This window comes from Salvelinus fontinalis, unplaced genomic scaffold (assembly GCF_029448725.1).
Source record: "Salvelinus fontinalis isolate EN_2023a unplaced genomic scaffold, ASM2944872v1 scaffold_0078, whole genome shotgun sequence".
Classification (NCBI taxonomy): Eukaryota; Metazoa; Chordata; class Actinopteri; order Salmoniformes; family Salmonidae; genus Salvelinus; species Salvelinus fontinalis.
The window spans coordinates 307,615-324,172 of record NW_026600287.1 but is presented as its reverse complement, the minus strand read 5'-3'; the positions used below and the strand labels follow the sequence as shown (position 1 = coordinate 324,172).

The following is a 16,558-nucleotide window of genomic DNA, read 5'->3' as shown; positions in this document are numbered from 1 at the left end:
CAACTTAGTGTACACTTCTGACCCACTGGAATTGTGATACAGTGAATTCAAAGTGAAATAATCTGTCTGTAAACAATAGTTGGAAAAATTACTTGTGTCATGCACAAAGTAGATGTCCTAACCAACTTGCCAAAACTATAGTTTGTTAATAAGAAAATTGTGGAGTGGTTGAAAAACGAGTTTTAATGACTGCAACCTAAGTGTATGTAAACGTACGACTTCAACTGTATATAAACTCAGCAAAAAAACTGGTAGGTATAGTATCTCCTATATTACCACAACTTTAATGTAGTACAGCTGATCTACTGACTGGTAGGTATAGTATCTCCTATATTACCACAACTTTAATGTAGTACAGGGGGGGGGGGGGGGGGGGTCAAAATGAAAAGTCAGTATCTGTTGTGGCCACCAGCTGCATTAAGTACTGCAGTGCATCTCCTCCTCTTGGACTGCACCAGGTTTGCCAGTTCTTGCTGTGAGATGTTACCCCACTCTTCCACCAAGGCACCTGCAAGTTCCCGGACATTTCTGGGGGGAATGGCCCTAGCCCTCACCCTGGATTGAGATCCAGGCTCATTGCTGACCATGGCAGAACACTGACATTCCTGTCGTGCAGGAAATCACGCACAGAAAGAGCAGTATGGCTGGTGGCATTGTCATGTCGGAGGGTCATGTCAGAATGAGCCTGCAGGAAGGGTACCACATCAGGGAGGAGGATGTCTTCCCTGTAACGCACAGCGTTGAGATTGCCTGCAATGACAACAAGCTCAGTCCGATGATGCTGTGACACACTGCCCCAGACCATGACGGACCCTCCACCTCCAAATCGATCCCGCTCCAGAGTACAGGCCTCGGTGTAACGCTCATTCCTTTGACGATAAACGCGAATCCGACCATCACCCATGGTGAGACAAAACCGCGACTTGTCAGTGAAGAGCACTTTTTGCCAGTCCTGTCTGGTCCAGCGCCGGTGGGTTTGTGCCCATAGGCGACGTTGTTGCCGGTAATGTCTGGTGAGGACCTGGCTTACAACAGGCCTACAAGCCCTCAGTCCAGCCTCTCTCAGCCTATTGCGGACAGTCTGAGGGATTGTACGTTCCAGGTGTAACTCGGGCAGTTGTTGTTGCCATCTTGTACCTGCAGGTGTGATGTTCGGCTGTACCGATCCTGTGCAGGTGTTGTTACACGTGGTCTGCCATTGAGAGGACGATCAGCTGTCCGTCCTGTAGCGCTGTCTTATGCATCTCACAGTACGGACTTTGCAATTTATTTCCCTGGCCACATCTGCAGTCCCCATGCCTCCTTGCAGAATGGCTAAGGCAGATGAGCAGGGACCCTGAGCATCTTTCTTTTGGTGTTTTTCCCAGAGTCAGTAGAAAGGCCTCTTTAGTGTCCTAGGTTTTCATAACTGTGATCTTAATTGCCTGCCATCTGTAAGCTGTTAGTGTCTTAACGACCGTTCCACAGGTGCATGTTCATTAATTGTTCATGGGACGTTTCTTTTTTTGCAGAGTTTATATATATAAAAATAAAGAGAGACAGAGAGAGAGAGAGAGAGAGAGAGAGAGAGAGAGAGAGAGAGAGAGAGAGAGAGAGACAAAGAGAGACAGAGAGAGACAGAGAGAGACAGAGAGAGACAGAGTTACTATATGAGATGCAGAAGTCTCCTCTGAGTTTCTCTCTTCAGCCTGGGAGAACTACAGTGCATTCGGGAAGTATTCAGACCTCGACTTTTTCCACATTTTGTGACGTTACAGCCTTATTCTAAAATTAATTACATCGTTTTCCCTCATCAATCTCCATACGATACCACATAACAACAAAGTAATAACAGTTTCTTTTTTCTAATTTATTCAAAATAGAAAAAAATACTAATTTACATAAGTATTCAGGCCCTTTACTCAGTACTTTGTTGAAGCACCTTTGGCAGCGATTTACAGCCTTGAGTCTTCTTGGGTGACACTTCAAGCTTGGCACACTGGCATTTGGGGAGTTTCTCCCATTCTTCTCTGCAGATCCTCTCAAGCTCTTTCAGGTTGGATGGGGAGTGTCGCTCCAGACGTGATGCTTAGCATTCAGGCCAAAGAGTTCAACCTTGGTTTCATCAGACCAGAGAATCTTATTTCTCATGGTCTGAGAGTCCTTCAGGTGCCGGTTGACCAACTCCAAGTGGGCTGTCATGTGCCTTATACTGAGGAGTGGCTTCCGTCTGGCCACTCTACCATAAAGGCCTGATTGGTGAATTGCTGCAGAGATGGTTGTCCTTCTCAAAGGTTCTCCCATCTCCATAGGCACTCTGGAGCTCTGTCAGAGTGACCATTGGGCTTTTGGTCACCTCCTTGACCAAGGCCCTTCTCACCCGATTGCTCAGTTTGGCCAGGCGGGCAGCTCTAGGAAGAGCCTTGGTGGTTCCAAACTTCTTCCATTTAAGAATGATGGAGGCCACTGTGTTCTTGAGGACCTTAAATGCTGCAGACATGTTTTGGTACCCTTCCCCAGATCTGTGCCTCGACACAATCCTGTCTTGGAGCTCTACGGACATCTCCTTCAACCTCATGGCTTGGTTTCTGCTCTGACATCTGTGAGACCTTATATAGACAGGTGTGTGCCTTTCCAAATCCTGTCCAATCAATTGAATTTACCACAGGTGGACTCCAATCAAGTAGTAGAAACATCAAGGATGATACATGGAAACAGGAGGCACCTGAGCTCAATTTCTAGTATCAAATCAAAAATTGTATTTGTCACATGCGCCGAATGCAACAGGTAGACCTTACAGTGAAATGCTTACAAGCCCTTAACCAACAATGCAGTTTTAAGAAAATACCTTAAAAAAAAGTAAGATGATAACAAATAATTAAAGAACAGCAGTAAATAACAATAGTGGGGCTATATACAGGGGGTACCGGTACAGAGTCAATGTGCGGGGGCACCGGTGTCGAGGTAGTATGTACATGTAGGTAGAGTTATTAAAGTGACTACGCATAGATAACAGCAAAGGGTCTAAATACTAATTTTTATAAATCTGCAAAAATGTCTAAAAATCTGTTTTCGCTTTGTCATTATGGGGTATTGTGTGTAGATTGACGATGATTTTGTATTTATTTAATCCATTTTAGAATAAGTCTATAACGTAACAAAATGTGTTATAAGTCCAGGGGTCTGAATACTTTACGAGTGCAGTACAGTATGTCATACTGCCCCCATGTGGTAGTGGATGGTACTACAACAGGTGGATAAAAACAAACATTTAGGACAAGATTAAAAGACCAATAACGTGATTAATTTAAATTACTTTTATTTATTAAGTTTACAAATAAAGTAACAAATGTATTTTATTGGAGCGCAAAGCGCAGTTTTATTTGAAGCTTGGCCAGCCTCTACTTAATGCAGTTTAACGCTGCCAATGATTCCTAACAGGTTCCGTTTGGTTTTCCAATTAATTATTTGAAAACATTTTTGTACAATGTTAAACAGCATGAGGAAAAACCATTGAATTAAGTCACTAGATGTTTCTTGAGACATAAAATTGCAAAAAAACAAAAAAATTCTGATAAGTAGTACAAAACAAAATACTTTAAATCAACTTGAATTGTTTTGTTTTTGTGAGGGTGGCTGTGTACACGTTAAGAGTTGTTTTGTGGTAATAACTTTACAGTATAACAAGCTGTGATGAAAAGGTAACATACCAGATGTTATCTAGAGAAACTAGAATGCTCTTTATGGAACCCCTTCTGTGTCAGTCAGACGAACGGTGAATTAAATGACATTCCAACATGTTATGTGCACTTTGCAGGACAAAAGGAGGAGTTGTATTGTAACAGTAACAAGGAAAAGAACAGGAGAAGAATCAATCGGTATTCTGAATGATGGTAAAAATTAATATTATTACACTTTGTAAATTCAGTAACTTCCCTCCTCTGTAACTATGTAAACGTAGCTCTGGTCCAGGGCGCGGTTCGGCTACTCTCTCACGACGATGATCGTTGGAGCACAGAGCTGGACCAGAGCTAGTGTAAATGTGTCCATCAGAGGTGTTCACCATTGTAATCTCACCATAACCTGTTCACCACTGTAATCTCACCATAACCTGTTCACCACTGTAATCTCACCATAACCTGTTCACCATTGTAATCTCACCATAACCTGTTCACCATTGCATGTTATGCATTGCAGCCACTGTATCATACAGTACGACACTTAGTTAAGAGGAAGTAAACATTGTAAATATTGCTCAGTATTCTTTAGAGAGAGCAGATGTCCATGTAGCTAAAGTCATTACTGCATGGTAATGGCACTGAGGCAGTGGCATTGTAAAGGTTTTATTTGTTTTTCAAAAGTATCGATCATCAACAAAATAACTAAGCAAAGTATATTTCTGTCACCTTCACAGCTTCAACCAAACTTGCTAAGTACTGTACTGCTGTACTGAGGGCCTCCAGTAAGTACTGTACTGCTGTACTGAGGGCCTCCGGTAAGTACTGTACTGCTGTACTGAGGGCCTCCGGTAAGTACTGTACTGCTGTACTGAGGGCCTCCGGTAAGTACTGTACTGCTGTACTGAGGGCCTCCGGTAAGTACTGTACTGCTGTACTGAGGGCCTCCGGTAAGTACTGTACTGCTGTACTGAGGGCCTCCGGTAAGTACTGTACTGCTGTACTGAGGGCCTCCGGTAAGTACTGTACTGCTGTACTGAGGGCCTCCGGTAAGTACTGTACTGCTGTACTGAGGGCCTCCGGTAAGTACTGTACTGCTGTACTGAGGGCCTCCGGTAAGTACTGTACTGCTGTACTGAGGGCCTCCGGTAAGTACTGTACTGAGGGCCTCCGGTAAGTACGAAAAGTTCAATCCACAAAACAGGCAAATGCAACGTTTTACAAAGAACCCCCCCAACTGTTTTTAACGGTTTTAAATGGTTGAGAATCTACCATATCTTTTCAAGTGATTTCCCGTAGCGGACATGTTTACAGTGAGTAGAGACGACTGAAGCGGTAAGCAGAATAGATCTAGCAGTCCTTGTAAGCTAATCAGTAGTTAAGGTGACAAGTGTTTATTAAAAAAAAACTTTTCTAAGGTATTCACTTTTAAACATGTTTGACCCCAGGTAATGGTTTTGTACAGTCGCTTTGAGAAGGATACGGGTCTTAATGAACTATTCTGTTGTACACAGATTGGACCAGTTTTACTGTCTACAACACTGTCAGGTAACGAGAAAGAAACAGACACTGTTCATCTATCATTACAACATTTTGTAAGGTTTCCAAAAAGACCAGAAGGACATCAACCAAAAACTAAAACATCCATGTAAACAAAATCTAATAATGATGGAACCAACCATTTATTTGTTTGCATTGTGAGTGGTGAGACTGTCTGCTACTTTACAGTCAGCTACGAACCTGCACTAAAAGCCACAGGTGGTTTCATTAAAGAGACTGGGGCAGCATTTAAGCAGATGATGAAATACCTGGGCTTGAACCACCAGCATTGCATTGGTGATGAGGAAGTCACTTGTTGGTCAAACCCAGCAGCACAGTGTACAGTACTACCGCCATGTGTTGGAGATAGAGTCCCCTGACCTCTCCTCTCCTCCCTCCACTAGCCCTGGCTTCTACCTCAACCCCACTTTCACTGTACACACCTTAAAATGGCATAGGGCCCAGTCACACCTACTACTGTAAGGATCATGTCCCAAACGGCACCCTATTCTCTATTTAGTGCACTACTTTTGACCAGGGTCCATAGGGCTCTGGTCAAAAGTAGTGCACTATATAGGGAATAAGGCACCATTTGGGGGACACAGCCTAAGACTGCTCCACTGACAGTAGAGACACATTATGCCTGGTTAGTAACTATACAACAAAACAATCTGATTTTGAACTCTTTTGAGACATTCATACAAATACCGTTTCTCACTGACTGACTTTCTCTTCTCTTCTCCATTCCATCTACCTCTTTCTCCCCTCTCTTTCACCACCAACACGAGGCTCGTGTACCGTGCTGCTTGGTGTTGGACACACACAAGGCTTCGTGGACAGGCCATCAATAAAGATAGTCTGATTGTTGTAGTGGGTCTAATGATAGGCTCAGTGCTAGCTAGAGAGCTCTTGCATACTGAATGAATGGTTCTAGTATCTGAAACGTGTTCCCGGAACACTAGAACAGCTAACGGAACAGTCAAGCATTCCGTTCCTAACAAACCCTCTATTTGAAATGTTAGGTATCCCTGGTTCAGCCTCACTCTGTTCTGTTGTCTGCGTTCATTTATTCGTTTCAAATACACAGTTGTCCAAGCTTCAACAACTTTTTTTTTTTTAACCATCAGATCCATTCCTACTCTCTGCAGTCTAGGACTAAGTTTGTCTTCCGCCCCCCCAAATCAAATTGATTTAACCCGAATACAAAAAAAAAAAAATGGCAAAGAAAAAAGAAACGAGTTACCCTAGCCCACCTTCCCCCGTCTCCCCTTCCCAGTGTACCTTTGACCTTTGTACCCACAGAGCCAGTAAAGCACTTCAACGAAGCGCAAATCAACAGCACTTCTGTTACTCCATCATGTCAAAAAACGGTTAAAAAAATAAGCAAAATAAATAATGGAAGGCACTATAAACTCCAGCAGAGCTCTCACTGGAGTACTGGGGGGCGAAAGGAGACGGAAAATACCAAGGGCGAGTCCTACATTGCACCTTATTCCCTATATAGTGCACTACTTTTGACCAGAGCCCCATGGGCCCTGATCGAGGTCTATCGGCCCCTGGTGAAAAGTTGTACACCATGTAGAGGACAGGGTGTCATTTGGGACTCCACCCCAAGTTACTATTCAAGTACGTTAATGGAGTCCATTTAACATTCACATTTATCTAATAGAAAGAAAGTACAAAGAGGAGAAAGGTTAAAGTGTCTTCGATAAGTACTGGATAAGGAAAATAGCTAGCCTTTTACCTTGTATTTTTTTTCAGCCTAAGTATTACCAATCCACCATAACGTTTCCTCCTACTGTCTTTTTGTTTGTATTTTCTATCTTTTTTTTCTTCTTAAACTCATGTTGTCCAACAACATTTATAATAATCACAGTGTTTCAACATCAAAAACTGATGGGTAAATACAGGTCCATACAGAACACTTGTCTTTTTTTTCTCCTTTTTTTAAATAGAATAATGTACATTTTTGTTTTCAATCACACTATTGAAAAGACTCAGAAGTAGAGAGATCGAGGCCCCTAATGCTGTCAACATCATGATTATAAAAGCTGTTATGTTACTAATAGATCATAGGTTTGAAAGCTTCACAAGCCCTCCTCAGGACAGACAGCGTTTTGTTGCTGGAGATCCAAGGCTTTACTTTTCAACCGTCATACCATCCACCATGCAGCCTACCTCCAGCCCAGCCCACGTCCAGTCCTCTCCCTGCCCCACTGAGACCTCTCCTTCTCTGGGTCCACGCAGGACCAACACCAACCTACCTCACAACCGTGAAAACAATCTCATGTGTGACACAGAGAGCCAACAGGACATACCTCCCTCCGTTCGCCCTGCACTCCCTCTCAGAGCTAAACCACCCGTGAAAAAGAAGACTATTGAGTTGAGTCTGAGAGAATCTACTTCAGTCCTGTCTGTGTTAGTTCAGGGGAGCTCTCTCATTAGGGATATGTACATGAGAACCATGGAAACTACCAGCCATGGATGGGATGGGGATCTCATCGGCCTCCCAGATACAGCACATTTTAGAATGGCGTAACTATAAGCCTGAAGTTAAGACTGGGATAGATGGGTCTCACACACAGTACTCCCCTCCAATCAGGTAGAGATGGTTAGTATGGAGATGGGAGTTGTAGTTTCTTTAAAGTCCCTATACTGGGAGATGTAGTTTCTTTAAAGGTCCTATACTGGGAGATGTAGTTTCTTTAAAGATCCTATACTGGGAGATGTAGTTATTTTTTAAGGCCCTATGCTGGGAGATGTAGTTTCTTTAAAAGGCCCTATGCTGGGAGATGTAGTTTCTTTAAAAGGCCCTATACTGAGAGAGAGTTCCTGGATAGGAGGGTCAACCCTAGCGTAAACCCTTTCATCATGCTACAGAAGAGTCTCCTCAGTTCAATGGGGACAGAGGAAAAACATAGAAACACTAATCAAACATGGAATCCTCATAAACCCAAACTCTTAAAAAAAAAAAAGACATTGTGAATCTGGTCATGGACTGTGTTGTTTTCCTCATGAAGGTCACTATGTGTTTTCATTATATTTAGGAGGAGGTTTCTATGACTGCATCCCATGGCAACAGGAGGGGTAGAGTATGAACCCCCAGGCTACTGATTCTCCACCTACACACACCAATGTACATCCTAAATGATATATAGGAATAGCAGTACATGTGGTTCCGGATGTCAACACTGCCTGACCAGCTACATACATGGCACCAGTCCCACACCTCGGCCTCACAAGCCCATTCCTTCACCCCATAACCTTCCTCACATCTCCTCAACATGCTACACAACTCTACCATAATGGACTTCTACTGGAGCTGTATAGTACTGTACGGTCACTTAAAGCTCTGTTCTGGAGGTCAGTTACCAGCAGGAGGAGCTGTATAGTACTGTACGGTCACTTAAAGCTCTGTTCTGGAGGTCAGTTACCAGCAGGAGGAGCTGTATAGTACTGTACGGTCACTTAAAGCTCTGTTCTGGAGGTCAGTTACCAGCAGGAGGAGCTGAACAGGCAGGGGGGCTCAGATAGGTGAGAGGGGAAAGGGGGTTAGCTATGTACTGCAGCCCCCCAACCATAAGTACACCACCACCCCCTTGGTCTGTTACTATCCTCCATCCCTCCTCTCTGAGATCAGTACAAGGCTCTGGTCTCTACTATAGAGTACATGTAAAAGCCAGTCAGTGAAGGAACAAAGCCCATCACCACACACACACATTTTACAATAGTAATTGTCACATTAACCCTCTTTGGCCACTTAACATTGCACTCGTGTCCATTGGTATTCCTTGTCGCGTCTTTCTTCGACCCCCAAGGCCCACAGTTGACCTCGGGGTGGGGGGAGAGCGGGGGAGTGTGTCCCTCTCCTGTCATCCTTCAGGGAAACAGAAGAGGGCAGTGTGGTGCACTATTTCACACAGCAGCTGACTCTTCTCTCTCCTCCTCCTCTTCACAGCCAGCTCATTCACATTCAATACAGTCCCACCAACCATGATGGCGCTTGTAACACACAAGCCCCTCTCCCCCTTGTAACACAGACACCATTCTCTCCTCATGTCTCTCTCCCTCAGTCTGTCAGTCTCTCAGCCCGGCATGGCTAACATCCCCTCATGGCCACTACGTGGTCCTCAGGTTGGGGCCTCCAGGGTTGCTGACGGATTTCTGCAAAGTGCTGATGTGTTGGAAGCCCTGCAGGGAGCCCTGCCCCCCCGTGGCAGAGGAGGGGTACTGCGAGGAGGAGGCAACCAGGGGCTGAGAGGAGGCTAACACACCGGCCTGACCCTGTCCCGGCCCTGTGGACCCCGTGGATCCCACCCACTGGGTGCTGCTGTAAGGTGCAGTGGAGGAGGGGTAGCATGCCCCGCCCCCGCCGTACTGGGGAAGGGGACACAAGGAGCCCTTGCGGCCTCCCAGAGAGGTAGCGGGGGTGGAAGAGGCGTTGCTGGGGCACAGCTGACTCGGGGCGGAGAACTTACGGCCCTTGTTGGTCGACGGGGTTGCCTGGAGACGGAGAAGAGACACCAGGGTGAGACACTGTATGGCTGCTCTCCACACCACCACTTTACCACCTACATTACATGACCAGAGCCATCTCACCTACATTACATGACATGACCAGAGCTATCTCAGCTACATTACATGGCCAGAGCCATCTCACCTACATTACATGACATGACCAGAGCTATCTCAGCTACATTACATGACCAGAGCCATCTCAGCTACATTACATGACCAGAGCCATCTCAGCTACATTACATGACCAGAGCTATCTCAGCTACATTACATGGCCAGAGCTATCTCAGCTACATTACATGGCCAGAGCTATCTCAGCTACATTACATGACCAGAGCCATCTCAGCTACATTACATGACCAGAGCCATCTCAGCTACATTACATGACCAGAGCCATCTCAGCTACATTACATGACCAGAGCCATCTCAGCTACATTACATGACCAGAGCCATCTCAGCTACATTACATGACCAGAGCCATCTCAGCTACATTACATGACCAGAGCCATCTCACCTACATTACATGGCCAGAGCTATCTCAGCTACATTACATGGCCAGAGCCATCTCAGCTACATTACATGACCAGAGCCATCTCAGCTACATTACATGACCAGAGCTATCTCAGCTACATTACATGACCAGAGCCATCTCAGCTACATTACATGGCCAGAGCCATCTCAGCTACATTACATGACCAGAGCCATCTCAGCTACATTACATGGCCAGAGCCATCTCAGCTACATTACATGGCCAGAGCTATCTCAGCTACATTACATGGCCAGAGCTATCTCAGCTACATTACATGGCCAGAGCTATCTCAGCTACATTACATGACCAGAGCTATCTCAGCTACATTACATGACCAGAGCTATCTCAGCTACATTACATGACCAGAGCCATCTCAGCTACATTACATGGCCAGAGCCATCTCACCTACATTACATGACCAGAGCCATCTCAGCTACATTACATGGCCAGAGCCATCTCAGCTACATTACATGACCAGAGCCATCTCAGCTACATTACATGGCCAGAGCCATCTCAGCTACATTACATGGCCAGAGCTATCTCAGCTACATTACATGGCCAGAGCTATCTCAGCTACATTACATGGCCAGAGCTATCTCAGCTACATTACATGACCAGAGCTATCTCAGCTACATTACATGACCAGAGCTATCTCAGCTACATTACATGACCAGAGCCATCTCAGCTACATTACATGGCCAGAGCCATCTCACCTACATTACATGACCAGAGCCATCTCAGCTACATTACATGGCCAGAGTCATCTCACCTACGTGGAGGTTGGACCAGGACCCACATCTACAACTCATGTTCCAGCTTACAAACACCATAACATTCCCGCCCCCATAACATTCCCGTCCCCATAACATTCCCGTCCCCATAACATTCCCGTCCCCATAACATTCCCGTCCCCATAACATTCCCGTCCCCATAACATTCCCGTCCCCATAACATTCCCGTCCCCATAACATTCCCGTCACCATAACATTCACTTCCAGTAATCTATATTTCAAATAAGCAACACAATCAAACATGGACTATATTGGTAAGGATTGAGCATCCCATTATTTTGATGAATAAGCCCTTTTGAGAATGTTATTTGTGTTACTATACTAGAAAGAGTCTGTCTACCCACCTGGTAGCTGTGTCCCTGTGAGGGTTGCTGTTTGGAGCGACTCTTGCCCTGGGACAGACTGATGGCGTCGCGGGCCCAGTTGTCAACCAGCTTGTGCAGGTCGTCGGTGAACGTGCCCTTCCGGCCCTGTTGAGGGGGGTTGGGAGAAGGCTGGCCCTGGTTCTGACCCCCTGGTCCTGGACCCTGGCCTCCTGGACCCTGGCCTCCTGGACCACTCACTGTGTTGGTGCTGCTGGTCCCTGGAGAGACGGGGAGAGACAGAGAGAGAGAAAGGGGGAGAGGGAGACAGGGAGGGAGAGAGCGAGGGGGAGCGAGAGAGAGAAGGGGAGAGAGTGAGGGGGAGCGAGAGAGAGAAGGGGAGAGAGTGAGGGGGAGCGAGAGAGAGAAGGGGAGAGAGTGAGGGGGAGCGAGGGAGAGAGGGGGAGAGGAGGGTTATGGGATATGTAGAGTAGGTAGTTGTGTGGGTGTCAATGTGTTTGCGTTGGTTGATGACATACTCTAGCTATGTCAACGTGTCAGGACAGGATCCTATGACACATTATGATCCACTCTGAGGCATGTAATTTCAGCCTCCATCCTGATAAACTGGGCCAACATTTAGCAGGATGAAAATATCTAATCTAAATCTGACAAATGTGTTCTGCATATGAACAGCAGAGGGAGCTGTAACACTAGTCTAGTCCATCACCCTGAATGAACCAGAACATTCTCCATTTTAAAACAATTTCACTGTCTGCAGATAAAATGTTCACTATATCAACAATGACTAGCTTAGATTTACAGATAAAAATGACCCATCTCTCACAAGATACATTTTGGGGATTTAATTTGGGCCAAGACCTTAAGATCATTGTGGTTTACATTTGGCGACTTAATGAATTGTATTTCAAAACAACATGTTATCTAATGTTGTCTACAGTCGTTCCGTATCAGCAGCCTTCCTGAACACTAACAGGCATTATATTACAGCAAGCGTTACATGAGAACAGATGTATTGAGCTGCAAACAGGCTTTAAGAGGTTAGCTGTTCAGTGCCTCTCTTCCTAGAAGCAGAGGACAGAACCCAAAATACACCAGAGGTGAGAGTGAGTATGGGAAAATACATCAGCTCCTTTTTCTCAGTCGCCTACTGCAATATCTCAACAATCGAAGGCAACAACAATCACTGACATGCAGTAGCCATGCGGTAGCTGGCTGCAATAGGAACTCAAGGACCTGATGCATTTCCTTTGCAAACAATAAATGAAGCTATGATAGAAAAACAAACTCCTAAAATGTAATTGTTGTTTGACAGATAAACTAAGTTCAATCATTGAAGAGGCATAACCTTTGGCATTTCTGACAAACTACTGAGTCAAGTTAAAAAACATTTTATAATAAAAGGAAAAATTGAAAATTAGAGGGGGGAAAGCCATGACTAAAAGCAGCGACACACTGAGTCATGACTGCAGCACCAGTGGAACTCTGGGTAGTGGAGTCCACAAGACAAGCCATGCTCTAGACTAGAAGAGATGGGGGTGGAGGAGGGGGGCAGCTGAATCACAAAATGACTTCAGCATTTAGTGGTCTGGATGACTCCCATTCACTTTGCAACGACTCTGAGATTAAATATGTTTTAGGTTGGCCAATAACGAAAATACCTTTTGTTTAAAGGGGCAATCAGCACTTGCTACATCAATTTTCTGATTTATACATTCTTGATATGTACCCAATTACTCTTGAAAAATCGAACTCATGTGCTTAGTTCAATTGTCATATCCCAACAGAACCCAAAATATCACCTTGTTTTACTCCAATGTTTGTAAACGAAGGAACAAACACTATATAACCTCAAAACATTGTTAAAACTATAATGTTAAGGCTTCCCTTGTGGCGCAGTGCATCGCAGTCCCATTAGAGATCCTGGTTTGAGTCCAGGCTCTGTCGCAGCCGGCCGCGGCCAGGAGACCCATGGGGCGGCGCACAATTGGCCCAGCGTTGTCCGGGTTAGGGGAGGGTTTGGCCGGCTGGGATGTCCTTTACCATCCCGCTCTAGCGACTCCTGTGGCGGGCCGGCGCATGCACGCTGACATGGTCGCCAGGTGTACGGCGTTTCCTCGGACACATTGGTGCAACATTACTGTTGCTATAGGTGATAATAATCAACATGGTTTATAGACTGGGTCAGATGTTTAAGGCTCTGCCTCCACACAGTCTGTGGTTATAAACTAGATACATGACTGTAATGCACGAGGATGGGAATGTACAGTCGTGGCCAAAGGTTTTGAGAATGACACAAATATTAATTTCCACAAAGTTTGCTGCTTCAGTGTCTTTTGATATTTTTGTCAGATGTTACTATGGAATAGTGAAGTATAATTACAAGCATTTCATAAGTGTCAAAGGCTTTTATTGACAATTACATGAAGTTGATGCAATTATTCAATATTTGCAGTGTTGACCCTTCTTTTTCAAGACCTCTGCAATCCGCCCTGGCATGCTGTCAATTAACTTCTGGGCCACATCCTGACTGATGGCAGCCCATTCTTGCATAATCAATGCTTTGAGTTTGTCAGAATTTGTGGGTTTTTGTTTGTCCACCTGCCTCTTGAGGATTGACCACAAGTTCTCAATGGGATTAAGGTCTGGGGAGTTTCCTGGCCATGAACCCAAAATATTGATGTTTTGTTCCCCCGAGCCGCTTAGTTATCATTTTTGCCTTATGGCAAGGTGCTCCATCATGCTGGAAAAGGCATTGTTCGTCACCAAACTGTTCCTGGATGGTTGGGAGAAGTTGCTCTCGGAGGATGTGTTGGTACCATTCTTTATTCATGGCTGTGTTCTTGGGCAAAATTGTGAGTGAGCCCACTCCCTTGGCTGAGAAGCAACCTCACACATGAATGGTCTCAGGATGCTTTACTGTTGGTATGACACAGGACTGATGGTAGCGCTCACCTTGTCTTCTGCGGACAAGCTTTTTTCCGGATGCCCCAAACAATCTGAAAGGGGATTCATCAGAGAAAATGACTTTACCCCAGTCCTCAGCAGTCCAATCCCTGTACCTTTTGCAGAATATCAGTCTGTCCCTGATGTTTTTCCTGGAGAGAAGTGGCTTCTTTGCTGCCCTTCTTGACACCAGGCCATCCTCCAAAGGTCTTCACCTCACTGTGCGTGCAGATGCACTCACACCTGCCTGCTGCCATTCCTGAGCAAGCTCTGTACTGGTGGTGCCCCGATCCCGCAGCTGAATCAACTTTAGGAGACGGTCCTGGCGCTTGCTGGACTTTCTTGGGGGCCCTGAAGCCTTCTTCACAACAATTGTACCACTCTCCTTGAAGTTCTTGACGATCCGATAAATGGTTGATTTAGGTGCAATCTTACTGGCAGCAATATCCTTGCCTGTGAAGCCCTTTTTGTGCAAAGCAATGATGACGGCACGTTTTTCCTTGCAGGTAACCATGGTTGACAGAGGAAGAACAATGATTCTAAGCACCACCCTCCTTTTGAAGCTTCCAGTCTGTTATTCGAACTCAATCAGCATGACAGAGTGATCTTCAGCCTTGTCCTCGTCAACACTCACACCTGTGTTAACGAGAGAATCACTGACATGATGTCAGCTGGTCCTTTTGTGGCAGGGCTGAAATGCAGTGGAAATGTTTTTGGGGGGATTCAGTTCATTTTGCATTGCAAATAGGGACTTTGCAATTAATTGCTCTTCATAACATTCTGGAGTATATGCAAATTGCCATCATACAAACTGAGGCAGCAGACTGAAAATGTATATTTGTGTCATTCTCAAGACTTTTGGCCACGACTGTACACTACTGTTCAAAAGTTTGGTGTCACTTAGAAATGTTCTATATCTGGCCACGGAACACACTTTGAGAACCGCTGTAATAGATCATGTGAATGGGGTCATCGTCACAACAGAGAAATGCTCAAGCCAGGCTGTGAGAGGAGAGCCTTGTGAACCACGACACAGGACTAAAGCCACAGCTGGCATCCACAGGGCAGTAAGTGCACAGGACTAAAGCCACAGCTGGCATCCACAGGGCAGTAAGTGCACAGACACTCAAAGCAGAGAGCAACAGGGGGTAGGATTGCAAAATTCCAGTAACTTTTCCAAAATTCCCAGGTTTTCCAGAAAGAGAATAAGCAGGTTTTCCAGAAAGAGATTAAGCAGGGAGGGAATCCTCCAACTGCGATTTCTGGAAAATCTGGGACATTTGGGAAAGATTCTTAAACTTTGCAACCCTAACAGGGGGGTGCAGAGAGTGAGGGTGGTGGACGAGGCAGTAGGGGGTGAGGGGCAAAGGTCATAAAATAGATAATTACTACAGAGTTGGTTGCAGGGGCAGACTTTTTTCACCATCTTCCCTGAAGAGTGGACGGAGAGAATGTGAAGCGTAGGACGGACGGAGAGAGCGTGAGGATTGGAGGAGAAAGTGTGTGTTAATCATTCACCCTTCTACAACAGACTACAGCATATTGAGTGTTTTCAATTCAAACAAAAACAAGCACTCCTGAGGTAAATCCGGATCCTCTCTACAGCTCATTCCCCTTGGCTAATGAGACTGGAGTGTAGGGTGGTGGGGATAGGGGTTTAGGGTGCAGGGAATAGGAGTGGAGGGGTGTAGGGTGGTGGGGATAGGGGTGTAGTTGAAGGGTTTAGGGTGCAGGGAATAGGAGTGGAGGGGTGTAGGGTGGTGGGGATAGGGGTTTAGGGTGCAGGGAATAGGAGTGTAGGGGTGGAGAGCAGAGGTTGGCAGGAGTTTAAGCTGCAGAGGGATCATTAAGGCATTCATACAAACTTAACATCCATCAATGAACACACAAACTCCTTTCATTGAGTCAAACCCAGTCAGAATAAATTACATCAACTCAACAGGTATGAAACAACAGCTTGTCTTTCCTTTTTGTCTGCTTTGCAATGGAAGACATGGATCTGGTTGGCTGGGTGGGTTCTCTCCTATCAGTTAGCTCAATGGTGAGAGGATGGGATGTGATGAGGCTGAGTACAGCACATGGTGAGTTGGAGAAAGGTGGGATTTCTGGATGTGAAGTTTGCTAAGGTTCTCCGCATTAACTCAATCAATGGTGCTAACACAAGCAAGATGAAAAGACCCCCTGAAGTGGGGGTACTGTAGTACAGACCATAACTATTACTAATGGGTAGTACTGTAGTACAGACCATAACTATTACTA

General features: G+C 45.4%; 1 protein-coding gene across 1 annotated transcript; it reads right to left on the bottom strand.

Annotated features, from left to right (window-relative positions):
* Window positions 1-3,281: 3,281 nt before the first annotated feature.
* LOC129842945 (serine/threonine-protein kinase WNK1-like) lies at window positions 3,282-16,550 on the bottom strand. Its single transcript, XM_055911658.1, has 3 exons — window positions 15,689-16,550; window positions 11,375-11,613; window positions 3,282-9,698 (listed from the first exon to the last, which is right to left on the bottom strand). The coding sequence occupies exons 1-3, from the start codon at window positions 15,723-15,725 to the stop codon at window positions 9,315-9,317; spliced, it is 660 nt and encodes a 219-aa protein (XP_055767633.1). The 5' UTR covers window positions 15,726-16,550; the 3' UTR covers window positions 3,282-9,314.
* Between the last annotated feature and the right edge of the window lie 8 nt (window positions 16,551-16,558).